This window comes from Elephas maximus, chromosome 6, assembly GCF_024166365.1.
Source record: "Elephas maximus indicus isolate mEleMax1 chromosome 6, mEleMax1 primary haplotype, whole genome shotgun sequence".
In the NCBI taxonomy this organism is placed as follows: Eukaryota; Metazoa; Chordata; class Mammalia; order Proboscidea; family Elephantidae; genus Elephas; species Elephas maximus.
In genome coordinates this window covers 142,605,601-142,619,597 of record NC_064824.1, presented here as the reverse complement: position 1 = coordinate 142,619,597, position 13,997 = coordinate 142,605,601, and the positions used below count along the sequence as shown (strand labels likewise).

At 57.0% G+C, this 13,997-nt stretch overlaps 1 protein-coding gene across 4 annotated transcripts in view; it reads right to left on the bottom strand.

The window, feature by feature from the left end:
* Nucleotides 1-339: 339 nt before the first annotated feature.
* Nucleotides 340-13,997, bottom strand: part of LOC126078279 (G-protein coupled receptor 35-like) — a 40,528-nt gene continuing 26,870 nt past the window's right edge. For all 4 annotated transcript variants that reach the window (XM_049888620.1, XM_049888621.1, XM_049888619.1 and 1 more), the window contains exon 2: nucleotides 340-5,097. In XM_049888620.1, the coding sequence (XP_049744577.1) occupies nucleotides 4,168-5,088 (921 nt within the window). In that variant the 5' untranslated portion in view covers nucleotides 5,089-5,097 and the 3' untranslated portion in view covers nucleotides 340-4,167. The remainder of the gene's footprint in view (nucleotides 5,098-13,997) is intronic.

Sequence of the window (13,997 nt, the reverse complement as noted above, 5' to 3'; positions counted from 1 at the left end):
GTAATAATTGACATAAAAACTCTGTAAAATGGCTATAAAATAGAGGAGATTCCCTAGCGGGTAGACTAAAAATTCAAAGGAATTTGGATCTGACTGTGGAGTCTTAGGTAGGAAACCAAACACACAAGCAACAAAAGAAAAAAACACTGACTTTCACCAAAATTAAAAATGTGCATCAGAGTTACGTTATCAAGAAGGTAAAAAGACAGTCTACCGATTGGGAGAATGTATTTACAAATCATATCTGGTAAGGGTCTAGTATTCAGAACACATAAAGAACTCAAAACTCAACAATAAAAATATAAACAACCCAATTTAAAAATGGGCAAAGGGCTTGAAAAGATATTTCCCCCAAGAAGAAATAGAAATGGACAAGAAGCACGTGAAAAGGTGCTTCACACCACTAGTCATTAGGGAAATGCAGATCAAAACCACAACGAGACACCACTTCACCCCCACTAGGATGGCCACTATCCAAGGCCAGAAAGTAACAAGTGTTGCCAAGAAAGTGGAGAAACTGGAACCCTCTGACATTGCTGGTGGCGGTGTAAGATGGCACAGCCACTATGGAAAATGGTTTGGCGGCTCCTCATGAAGTTAAGATAGAATCACCACGTTGTCGTTGTTAGGTGCCGTTGAATCGGTTCCGACTCATAGCGACTCTGTGCACAACAGAACAAAACACCGTCTGGTCCCGCGCCATCCTCACGATCGTTATGCTTGAGCCCACTGTTGCAGCCACTGTGTCAGTCCATCTCACCGAGGGTCTTCCTCTTTTTACCAAATGACCCAGCAACCCCACTCCTATGTATACACCCAAATGACTTGGAAGCAGGGATGCAAACAGATACTTGTGCACCAATATTTACTGCAGCACTGTTCACACCAAAAGGCAGAAAAACCCAAGCGTCCATCAACAGACGAATGAATAAATATGACACACAATGGGATATTATGGGATATTGTTATTCAGCCGTAAAGAGGACGAAGTTCTGAGTCATGCCGCAGACTGGATGAAGCTTGGAAACGTTCCCCTAAGTGAGATCAGTCAGACACAAGGCCAGTGACGTCACCGGGGCGTGCGGAGTGGAGGGGGTGACACCAAGACGACTGTCTATACAACTGCTGTGCAGGGTTTCCGCAGAAATTTATTACTTTTTATGAAAATATCCTGGTAGTTATAACAATCAAAGTATTTTTGTAAGCTCAGCTTAGGAATATCAATATACCTACCAGGCTAAAACGCTCTGCTGATTTCCTTGTGGACCCTGCCAATGCCCCGCGGCCAGAGCTGCGGTCGTTACCCAGACACCGTGATGCTTTCCACGGCGTAGTCTCATCTGCTCCCAGTAAAATCGCACGCCCTTATATTTGTTGCTGCCCGTGTCGTTACAGCCACTGATTTTGTCAAATTTTCTGTTGTTTCAGTTATAACACTGTGGTGATGAGCATTTGTGAACCTATATCAGATAATGTTTTTGAGACTGAAGTAGTCATTAAAGGAAAAGAAGGAGTGCTACACAGGAATTATGACTTAGGAGTAACAGGACAAAAAACATCACGAAGGATCCTGTGCAGCCTGGACCGAGAGCAGGCCCATGGGGGGTGACACTCTGAGTTACCAGACTCGGTGACACCAACCCTAGTGACGCCACTGCAAGAGGCTACATGTTGTATGATGCCACTCGTATGAAATGTGTACAACAGGTTAAGTCCATAGAGACAGAGCGCAGCCTGGTGGTTGCCAGGGGCTGGGGGGTGAGCGGACGTGACTGCTTGGTGGGTTTTATCTGGGGGTGAGGGAACCCTTTTAGAACTCCGAGAGGTGGTGGTTGCCAATGGACTAAATGCCAGTGAACTGTACGCTCTAAAATGGCCAGTTTTTTGTTACGTGAATTTCACCTCAAAAAAAATCTGAAATAATTTAGAGGGATAGCAGGATATAAAAACTAAGAAAGAGAGAAGTCAGTCCAAGAGCTCCAACCTCTGACCCACAGGAGTCATCTCTTGGTGAAGGGGGGCAGGAGATTCCTGAAGGTGGAAACCAGTCCATTCTTTAGAACTGAAGGACCCCAGTCCTTCGACGGAAAGAAGCCACCATGTTCCCAGTACCGTAACCAAAAAAACCGAACCCACTGCTGTCGGATGGATTCCGACCCATAGTGACCCTATAGGACAGAGGAGAACTGCCCCAGAGGGTTTCCAAGGCTGTAAATCTTTAGGGGAGCAGACTGCCATACCTTTCTCCCGAGGAGCAGCTGATGGGTTCAAACGGCTGACCTTTTAGTTAGCGGGGAACACTTTAACTACTGAGCCACCAGGCCTCCAATACCATAGCTGAGTAAAAACCCATACCGAGGTACCTCACTGTGAAACTTTAGTGCTCTAAAGAAAATATCCTAAAAGGATCCAGAGCACAAAAAAACAAACAGATAAAGTACAAAGTTAGGAATCAAAAGGACAAGGGACTTCCCAACAGCAATGCTGGAGCCTAAAGCAATGACCTTCTACGTTGTGTCTAAAAATCACGTGCCACCTAAATTCTACACTGGGAGTCCCTGGGTGGCGCAAATGGTTTATGCACGTGGCTGCTAACCCAAAGGTTGGAGGTTTGAGATCACCCAGGGGTGCCTTGGAAGAAAGGCCCAGCAATCTGCTTCTTAAAAATCAGCTGCTAAAAACCCTGTGGAGCACAGTTGTACTCTGACACACAGGGGGCACCAGGAGTCAGAATCAATGCCACTGCACCTGGTTAAAATTCCACACCAACCCTGACCTTCTGGTGAGAGAGGCTCGTTTCTAGGCCATGCCAGGGGCCGCCCTGTACGAGGTCTGTCCTTTGCAGCCACGAGCCCTGAATGCTCCCCAGAAACGGCAGATGGCTCCCCCTTGTGCAGGTAGCTCAGCTTCAGCCTGGGCTGCAGAAGTGCCGGGGCGCTGGAATGGGGATGTGTGGCCAGATGGAGGGGGCCGCTGTGCCCCGCTGGCTGCTCACACCTGCATTTGCTGGGCTCCCCCAGACACTGCCCCATACACTTTGGGTGCTCAGCTCTTCCATAGGACGAGAGTGTGGCCCCGCCAGCCCTGTGCTGCTCAGGGTCTCTGGGTAGGATAACAAAAGACTTGGTGGCCTGAGGCAGGGTTGGGGTTGGAGGCTGGGTGCCCTGGTGGGCAGGGTGCACCAGTCCTGATCCCCAAGCCAGGCGGTGTGCTCTAGGATAGCTGATGAACTCATAGATGGGTGGAGGGCTGGACACCACAGCTGTTCAGGGCCTCCCAAGCCACAAGGGGGCTGGACAGCAGTCTCAGGCGGGTATGCCAAGGCCCCCTAGGTTGCTGCAGGGTGGTGGGTGGGAGAGAGTAGGGGGTTAGTGGTGGGGAGCGGAGGATGTGGGCCGGGCCCTAGGACAGGAGCCACGCCAGGCAGGGATTCCAGCCCTGGACATTGGCTATAGTTTCCTGACTTGGTCCCTGATTGGTCTTCCAGCCCTGGAAAGATCTGGGGTGCTGCTATGAAAGGGCAGGTAGCCTGGGTGAGGGTGGGACCGCAGGGGCTGGGGCTCATGCTGCTGCTGCCCTGCATGATCCCCTTGCCCCCCGACCCACCAAAGCACCTGCACAGCCCTACATGGGGAGGGGCAGGCTGTGTGTCCTTTGGGAGCTGTAGACCCCCAGCCCTCCCCATGTGTGGGGGATGGGCCAGGGGTGGGAGCAGGTGTAAGGGCACAGTGAGGTCCCAAAATGAGAGCCCTTGAGGCCTCTGGGGACACAGCCTTTGTTCCTCCCAGCCACTGGCTTCCTCCCTTCCCCCTCGGGAAGCCTCGTCTCAGCACTTTTTGTGCAGAGCTTCAATCTGCACCCCCAGTGGGGTGCTGGCAGTAAGCCAACCACCAACTCCCACCCACTCCAGGTGTACCCAGCCAGGGTGTCCAGGTGTATCCAGGTGGGGTGTCCAGGTGTTCCCAGCCAGGGTGTCCAGGTGTGCACCTCCAAGGCCCTGGGGTTGGCCGGTTCAGGCTTCAGTCGTCTTGCCCTCATCCCCATCCCTCTCTCATCCCAAGGATCGGGCTGCTGCCACCTGGGCGCCCCAGAGATTCTGGGCCCCCCAGCAGCTGGCCACAGGTTCCCCCAGCAGCATCTCCCAGAGTCCCGGCCTGCGGTAACCCCCTAGGTGAGGACCACACCCACAGACTCTTGGCTCCTGTGGGCCTTGGCCCCAAGGGCCAAAGAGCGGGCCTCCTGGAACTCTTTGGCCATGTAGTAGTAGCAGATGGCATCCAGGCAGCAGTTGGCATCCGAGAGCCTGGAGGTGAAGTAGAGAGAGTACATAAACACTTGGCGCCAGGCACAGCTGTGCGGGCCTATGGCGTAGTACACCGTCAGCACTACGTGCAGCGGCAAGAAGCAGACCACAAACACTGCCAGGTTCGCCCAGACCATGCGAGCGGCCTTCCGGGTGGCCTCCGCCTGGGCCGAGTCGGCTAGTGGCCTCTGGGCCAGGCCGGCCACCACCTGCAGGGAGCAGAAAACCAGCACGATCAGTGGCAGGTAGAACCCCAGCAGTGAGAAGACCACACTGTCAATGTGGTGCCGGGTGTTGGTGGAGAAGCAGAAGCCACCCTCTTGCACACTCAGGGTCCAGCGGGCCGCCAGGGAGCTTCCCACCAGCACCCAGAGCAGTGCGCACACAGCCGCAGCCCGGCTTGGCGAGCGCAGCCCTCGGGCGCGCAGGGGGTGCCGCACAGCCAGGTAGCGGTCCACGGCGATGGCCATGATCAGGCTGACACTCATGTACCTGTTGACCAGGTAGATGCCCTGGGAGAGCTGGCAGAACAGCGTGTCAGACTCCCGGTACCGCAGGTTGAGCAGCATAAAGGGCAGGGCACACAGCAGGCACAGGTCGGCAGCCGCCAGGTTGACCATGTAGACTCGTGTCTCCGTCCACCGCGGCAAGCGGCAGCACAGCACCCAGAGCGCCAGGCCGTTGAGCAGCAGGCCCAGCAGCAGCAGCAAAGCCGCGTAGGCCGAGGACAGGTGGGCGACCCAGGGCGGCGAGGACTGCTGGCTGTTGTTGCAGGATTCGTTCATGGCTCTGGGCTGCGGGGAGGAGGAGGGGTCAGCTGGCAGGCGTCCCCACCCCATTGTCACAGCCCAGAACCTCCCTTCCCACAGAAAACACGCTCGGGCCCAGCCTCTGCTTGCTGGACCAGTGGGGGAACAGGCGCTTGGACACGCCAGGCACCCAAGGCCACACGGGGGTGGGCCCAGAGTGGACCTGCTTGCTGTCGGGCAGAAAAGAAGAGCTGCCACTAAGAGCTGCCACCACTGAGCTGTCACTACTGCCGTAGCTGCTGCTGCCCACCTCCTGTCCCAGCCCAGCATACTGTCCTGTCTCTAAAACTCCCAGGGGCACTAGCAGCTCTCTGGATGGGGAGCCCGAAGGCAGCCACCGCACCCAGCTCTCAGCAGTGGCCCAGGACAGAGTCCAGGTCCCCAGCTTCCCCCTGACCACCCCGTCCCTGGCTGCAGGGGCTCTGCATTGACCCACCCATGCATCCCTGGTGGGGAGGCCCCATCTCTCCATCCACCATTCCCACAGTAGAGGTCCAGGACAGCAGGGGTGAGGCTGGGACAACTCCTTAGAGGTCTCTGAAACTCTGGCCTTCCCCTTCCTGCCCCCCTCCCCCTTTCTTCTCCCTTCCAGCAGCCGTTGCTCTGTCCTGAGGCCCCGACCCATGTCCCACATCCTGGAATCAGGGCAGGGAGCCCACTCCTTGGGCTTAGGACAGGACAGAGCTGGCTGTGGTCAGAGCCCTGAGGACGGCCCCTTGGGCTGGCTTGGAGCCGTGAGGGCTGTCAGCCCCTCAGAGCTGTCCTGGCTCTGGAGCTGCACTGGCCCTGCCCCAAGGTCAGGAGCATACCCTCTGCTGACCCTGCCAGCCCCCTGTATGCCCTCTGCTCAGCCTAGTGGGCATGACAGCCAAGGCCCTGGGGGGTTGGTTGGTGGGACATCCAGGATTCGGCCTCAGCATTCACCCTGCTCCATCCCCTACCAGCCGGCAAACCTCAGTGTCTCCATTGTGGGAGGAAGCTGGTCATACACACAGCATCACTGAGGGTGGACAGGGAGCCAGCGTGGCCCCTGTCCCTGCACACTGCCCCCCAGGACACCAGTACTCTGGTCTCAGTTGGGGGAGTTTTTTCCTCTGGCCAGAGGGTGAGGTATGGGAGGTAGGGGCTGAATAGAGGGGTCGGGAGGGATGGGGTAGTGGCCCCTGTCCCGGTAGGCACTGGCCAGGACCTGTTTGGTGTGGAGTAGGGGGTAGGGAGTGCTCAGTCCACAGTGGCTCTTGCAGGGCGACAGATTACTTTTATATGGCCTTTCTTGCCATGGTCTTGGAACTCCCACCAAATGACTAGGTGGGAATATGCAAATGAGGCGCTTGTGGCCCACCAAAGGGATTGGACAGTCTGCTAATAATGCAAATAAGGTGCATGGCACTCTTGTGGGGGGTGGGGCCATGCAAAGAAGGTACATGGAACCCTAATGAAGGGATTGGTCAGTTTACCATCCCGCTAGGCTTAAAACGAGCCATCCCAGAGGTGGATGGAGTAGGGTGGGACCTCCCTACCACCAAAAAAGAACAGATGGGAGTGGAGCGCATCCTTTGGACCTGGGATCCCTGCGCTGAGAACCTTCTAGACCCAGAAGACAGCAAGAGAGCTGTAACACTGCATACTGTGGGAAGTGGCAGCAAGAGTGGCAGAGAAACAGCAGCAGCAGAACCAGGAGACCAGTGCAAGGCAGCTACAGTGGGTGTGCCCACCCGGGGAGTGAGAGAGCTGAGCGCCTTTGAGCCAAGGGCTCCTGGCAGAGTGGGGTGTCTCCGGGCACTTTGCGGCAGAGCTAAAAAGCTTTGTAACACTTGCCTGAGCAGAGCAGAGGCCAAGCCAAGGGGCTAAGGGGCGGACGGCCAGAGAGAGGCCTGCCTGGGGGCACAGCTGAGAAGAGGCTGTCCTGATGGAAGAACTGTATCCTGAGTGCTCCTTAACCTGAATTGTAACCTATTACTTCCCTAATAAACTCTATTATAAATCTATGGTCTGTGAGTGCTGCGTGGCCACTACAACAAATTACTGAACCCTGCAGAGAAGTAGAGAGTTCCCTGAGAGGGATGGCTGGTGCCAGAATCGGTAAAAAAGTTGGGGAGAGGAGGTGTGTCTGACCTCCGCCTCACAGGAATCAGATTTAGGCTTCTGCTCGTGGTGATTCCCCTCACCCCCTGCTCCCCCCACTCTCATGAAGTTAGAGGAGGGCAGAGGTTCCACCACGCCACGAGTTTTACAGCTCTGGGTCCCAGGCCCACTGACTGCAGGCCTCCCCCGAACCTGCTGGAACCCACCGATCTGGAGGCCCTGGCCAGTCTGCCCTGCCTGCCCCGCCCCCCGCTCCAGTGCAATGCCACCGCGGTCTCTGCATGTCCTCACACAAGCCCAGAGCCCCCGGAGCCGGTACAGAACCCACTGACAGGAAGAACCACTAGAGGGGAGCCAGCAGTGCCAGGGGCCTGGCCGAGCCAGGCAGCACCTAGACCAGCAGACTTGCACGACGCAAGCAGGGCTGTGCAGAAGAGGGGGTCTCCCTGCCACCAGCAACATGGAGCACCCCGTCGTCCCCCACCTAAGTGGGGCCCAGGGCTGGCCTGCACTGCTCTCAGCCCTGATAACCTGGGAGGGGGGCAGGGCCTTGTGGGGGCGCTGCTGAGCAGGGAGGTGAGGGCGTTGGACTCCCTGACCTGGCCTCCACCCCTGATGCTCTGATGCCCATGGCCCCCAGTGGTTGCAGAAGGGCTGGATCATGGCCACACACCCCAAGCATCTCATGGGGGCAAAATACAAAATATAACTGGCATTCTTTTTTAAATGTGCTACGTATAATAAAGCAAACAGTGAATACTGGAGAAGAAAGCAAAACTTCTCAAGAGTCTTAAGGCACACGTGAGAGTTTGGGGATGCTCTGCTGTGGGGCCCCTTTGCTGCCCTTTGGGGTGCAAAACCCCAGGGCCCAGCCCTGATGGTGTGGGGGCCCCCGAGAACCACTGCAGCCAGCATGTGCCCTCCTTGCCCCCACCCCCACTGCAGGGACCTGAGTCCCAGGACACCCACGGCAGTTGGAAAACTCCAGGCTCCAGGGCCCAGGGTTGGGGGACTAGTGCCCTCAGCTCTGCATCTGCTGCTGGGGCCAGGCGGCTGTTGTGGGCAGACGGCTGGCCCCCCGCTTCCTCCTCTAATTCCGAAATAAGTGTACTTCCACACATCCACGAGAGCACCTTCTGATGCTGCAGTGAGATGTGTCCGCAAACGTCTACTTCCCCAAAGAGCCGTCAGGGGACACACGGGGTCAGGGGGCCCCCACCGTGCTCACGGCCCCCCCTCCCTGTCCCTCCGTCATCAGAGAGCTTGTCAACCCCCAGATCTCTGAGTCTGACCTCAGGACCACCCACTGGCTGAGGCCTGGGAACCCGGAGTTGCTGAAGACTGCAAGGCCTCTACCCACAGCACCCCTCTCCAACAGAAGGTTCACAGAACAGTGCCCGCCTCGATGGGGGTAGCTTCGGCCATGCTCTCCCGTCCCAGTGGTGTCACACCACAATTACATTTCACAGTCTTGGAGGAGGTGGGGCCCAGTTCCTGAGAAGACGCCCTGAGTTACCTCTACCTGCTGCCCATGCTTGACACCCCCATTCTCATGAAGGATCCCCCCATCCAGACTGTTACCCACCCAGGGGCTCCTCCATCAAGACGGTTCTTTCAAGGCTCTAAGCCCCCCATCACAGCCCCCACTCCACTCTAAGACCCCCTCATAGCCCCAATTTCACTCAGAGACCCTCTCACAGCCCCAGTTTCACTCTGAGAACCCCTCTCTGAGGCCCCCTCAGCCCCAGTTCCACTCTGAGACTCATTGTAGCCCTCACCCCACTGAGACCCCCTCACAGCCACCCCCCCATTCTGAGACCCCCTCATACAACCCTCCACCCAATCCGAGACCACATCATAGCCCACTACCCTGAGACCTTGTCATGGATTGAATTGTGTCCCCAGAATACCTGCCGCCTTGGTGAGGTCCTGGTTCCCTCGTATGATTCTCTGTCTGCCATTTTATCTCCTTATGTGATTTCCCTACATGTTGTAAATCCTACTGCTGTGATGTAATAAGGTGGATTAGCAGCAATTATACTGATGAGGTCTACAAGATTAGTGTCTTAACCCAATCTCTTCTGAGATATAAAAGAGAGAACTGAGCACAGAGACATAGGGACCTCCTACCACCACGAAGGCAGTGCTGGGAGCAGAGAGCGTCCTTTGGACCTGAGGCTCCTGGGCTGAGATGCTCCCAGACCAAGGGAAGACTGATGACAAGGACCTTCCCCCACAGCTGACAGCAAGAGGAGTCTGCCCCTGGAGCCGGCACCCTGAATTCAGACTTCAAGCCTACAGGACTGTGACAGAATAAACTTCTCTTTGCTAAAGCCATCCACTTGTGGTATTTCTGTTATAGCGGCACCAGATGACTAACACAGACCTCCTCACAGCCCCACCTTGCTATGAGACCCCCTCACAGTCCTCATCCCACTCTGAGATCCCCTCACATCCCCCCACTCTGACACCACATCACAGCCCCCATGTTACTCTGATACCCCTCATAGCCCTCCCCTCACTCTGAGACCCCCTCAGAGCCCCCACTCCGCTCAGAGACCCCCGCACAGGCCTCCCTTCACTCTGAGACCCCCTCACTGCCCAGTGAGTTGACTGTACCACTAGCGGGCGGAGTGATGACAGGCAGTGGGGAAAGGCGCTTCCATGCACCACCCCCAAGCCTGTATTAGGGCCTGAGGCAAAGGGAAAGATCAGGGATGCGGCTCCTGACTTACTGGAAATGCCCACCTTTTGTTTTCATCCCGGTTTTTTTGCATCGATTTGGATTCACCAACATACTGCATTAAAGTATTGTTTCTCTTGCTGACTGGGGATTTCGGCGCCCCCTACAGTCTGTGCCCCAGGTTCGGCCTCCCTCCCTCACCCTGGTCCCAGAGGCCCCAGGAGCCGGTGGCCCTGGCCAGCGTATCCGCATCCACACCCGTGGACAGACAGGGTCCTGGGCCCCAGGGCTCAGCCTGGGAAGGCTGCCCGCTGAGAAAAGAGGTTGTGAGGAGGGTCCGGAAACCCACCGCCCGCCTCTCAGGTCACTTCTGTTGCCTCAGCACTTTCTGTTCTCCTCTGGGAAGAAACCAGTCCTGGGAAACACTCCTCCGTCTGTTCCCACTCGGCCCAGGGTGGACTGGTGCCCTGCCCCTGCCGTCACCGTCCTGTCCTGTCTGGGTGCTGCAGCCAGCAGGGCGTGGGATATGGGGGACACGGGCTGGGGTCTGGCCCCACTCTCCACCCACTGCCTCTGGGTGACCCACAATGGCAGGCAGGTCCCCTCCCACTTGACAGGAAAAAGGGCCTCATCAGATACAAACAGCCTCCAACCCCACCCACGCCTACCCCTGCCCCAGCCTCATCCCAGGTTCCGCCTCCCCGGAATCCCCCACTGCAGGCCTGCTTCTCTGGCCCTGCACACAGGAGGCTTCCCTTCGTGTAGACACCTGGCCTGTCCCCACGGGAACGGGGGAAGACGGAGAAAGAGGGAGCCTCTGAGCTCACGCCCCTGCTCCCCGTTTCCTGACTTGCCTCCACCAGCCTCTGGGGGCGCACTCTGCCCTTCAGAACCCTTCCTGCCCGCTGCCCCCTGCCCCCTGCCCTCCTCCCACCCAGGTGCCAGCGTGCAGCTGGGGTTATTTTCCAGGCCTCCCCTCCTGGACAGCCTCGAAGGTGCCCCTCCCCTTGCCTGGTCCACGCCCCCTCCCCAGCTTTCCTTCCTCCTCCAGCCCCCACCTTTGTCTCACTCAGGCCCATCCTGGGTTAAGGGGCTGTTGAAGGCACCCCAGGTCCTGCCTCGGAGCTGGGTGAGTACAGACCCCTCTGCAGGAGAGGTCACACGGCCACCCTGCTTCCTCCCCAAACGCATCACAAGGGACCCACTTAAGGGACTAGGAGCGCGCCCACCATGCACTCCATGGACCTCTTGGGGTCCAGATACACCAGCCCCCAGGAGAGGCTGCTGCGGCAGGAAGACTGAGCAGGAAGGGGGCCGATGTGAGACGATTCATCATGATTTCCTGGCGCGATAAGCGAACTGTGACCCTGTTTTCACAAAGCCTGGGTCTCCAGAAATGCTGCTCACTGAAGGGCTGGTGGCTAGATGGCAGCCCTTCTGGGACTCCAGGGGGCAGAGGGGGTTTAGGTGAAACTGGGTGGCCGGAGTGGGCCCTTGTGGAGCTGGGGGACACAAGGCTCACTACTTTCCTATGTATTTGAAAGCTTCCATAATAAAGAGCTTATAATTCACAACGGCCGAGACGGGGAAATAGCTCCAGTGTCCTTCAGTGAACGCAGTCCATCCACACGGTGGAAGGCTATTTGGCTGTAACAGGGAATAAAGTCCTGGCACGCTATGACGTGGAAAAATCTGGAAGGCGTGATGCTCATGAAAAATGCCAGACGTAAAAGGACAAATATTGTACGATCCCACTTACAAGGAATGTCCCCAACAGGCAAACCCAGAGACAGAGGCAGATTCGAAGTTGTTAGGGCCGGGGGCCAAACGCTTAAGTGCTCAGCTGCTAACCAAAAGGTTGCAGGTTCAAATTCGCCCAGCGGCACCTCAGAAGAAAGACCTGGTGATCTGCTTCTGAAGAACCAGAAATTGAAAACCCTATGGAACACGGAGCCCTGGTGGCCCAGTGGTTAAGAACTTGGCTGCTAACCAAAAGGTCAGCAGTTTGAATTCACCAGCCATTGCTTGGGAACGGTATGGGCAGTTCTACTCTGTCCTAGAGGTTCGATTTGAGTTGGAATCGACTCGACAGCAACCGGTCTATGGAGCACAGTGCTGCTCTGACACACGTGGGGTCGCCAGGAGCCGGAGTCAACTCAACGACGGCAAATCGTTTGGTTTGTTCAGAGGCTTAGGGAGGAGAAGCGGGGAGAGAAGGCTCAGTATGAGTTTTCTTTTGGGGTGGTAAAGATTCTGGAATTAGATAGCGCTGGTGGTGGCCCAGCACTGTGAATCCACTGAACACCACTAGTGGTGCATCTTACTTCATGTGAGGTTTAACACAAGTAAAAAAAAAAGTTTAATGAAATAAAGAAATGAGCGGGGGCTGTGGAAGAGGTCACAGAGGCAAAGCCAGGTCAGTTACGGGGCAGATGAGGTGGCTCGTGGCTGCCTATGGGACTCAGAGGCAAGGCTGGCTCCTTTGGCCAGGATTCCTGCAGGCACAGATTGGCCTCGTGCAGCTGGGGTGTCCCTCCCTCAGCCCCGCTCCAGCCTGCTTGCTGGCACCAGAGCAGGGGCTTTCCCTGAAACCTGAGCCCTCACCTGGGGGGCCCCAGGCACCCAGTGGCAGCATGAGGGGACTGGGCAACAGAAGTGCTTTGGGGCAGCAGGGAAGGCCAAGGACTTCCTCCATCAGAGTGTGGGATGCAGGGGACAGGGCAGGGCAGGGCAGCAGCCATCGGCCACCTCGAGGAACAGAAAGGTCTGGGTTGGGGTGGTGGGGAGCGGGAGGGGAGCAGAGTCCCCTGGTGAGAGGGCCCTGCCCTGGTCTGTGGGCTTGTCTGCCTCCTGGCCACGACCTATCCTCGACTCCCCCGCTCACCACACCCCTGCCCCACACAGTCCTTCAGAACCACCTTAGTCCCCCTTCTGGAAGCCTTCCCGTCCTCCAGCCCTGACAGTTACCACCTCTGTCTCAGCTGAGACCCCTTGTCCAACTGTGGGGCTCCTTTTTGCCTGTTCCCTCCGAGTGATCTCTGAGACCCTACACTATTCACTCACCTATTCAGTCATTCATGCCTTCATTCAGCAAAGCTGGCCAATCAAGAGGGGTGCAGATGAGGACAAGAGTGGAGATGGGGCAGGGGCCACCCCAGAAGAGGGACGGGACCGGGAGGCATGGTTTCACGGTCCACCTTTTGGTACCTACTGAATCACACACATGCGCTGACATTTCCCATTTAAAATGATCGATTCAATGAAATACAACAAAGGGCAGAAGAAAGGAGCCCGGCTTGGAATATCAGGGAGGACATGGAGGCCACCGTGCCTGTCTGTCCTTGGTTTCTGGCCTCCACCCCATGCTGGGCTTGTCCCAGAGCTTAATGGACCAGAGGACTCACAGCCCTGTGGTCACTCCCCTGCCCCCTTCCCAGGACCTTGGCACTGTGTCTGGGGCACTGGAGTCCTGCCATCCTCTGGTCAGGTGGCCAGTGCCCTGGACCCTTCTCAGGCTCTGGGACCCTCACACCATCTGTGACTGGTCAGCGCACACTGAGGGCCCGATAGGCTGTGGCAACGTATCCGGAACATAGCGCTGGGGAGCCCTGAAATGGTGGGGCCAGTGCCCAGCCCCTCAGCCCCACTCCTCCATTTGCCAACACCCTCAGAGCAGAGCTGACAACCTGGGAAGCACCTCCCACATGGCCTGGCCTCCCTGGAGCCCAGCAGCACCTAACAGAGCATCTGGCCAAGCTGAGACCTCACAGAAAGTCTCCATAGTCCTGTTCACGCCTCTGTCCAGTCCCAGCCCTGGAAGGAGCTGTGGCCAGACAAGAGGGATGGTTGGCAGGGGGAAGACGCCTCCACTGGGGGCCAGAGCATACTGGGTCCCCAACAGGGTTCTTGAGGGTGCTGAGGGGGTCCTGAGGGAGTCCTGAGGGGATGCTGGGGGAGCTTTCAGGGAGTGCTAAGTGGTTGCTGAGGGGGTCCTGAGAAGGTCCTGAGGGAGTTGTGAGGGGATCCTGAGAAGGTCCTAAAAGAGCTATGAGGGGGTCTTGAGGGGTTTCTGAGAGGGTTCTGATGAGTCCTGAGTTGGTCCTGAGGGGGTCCTGTG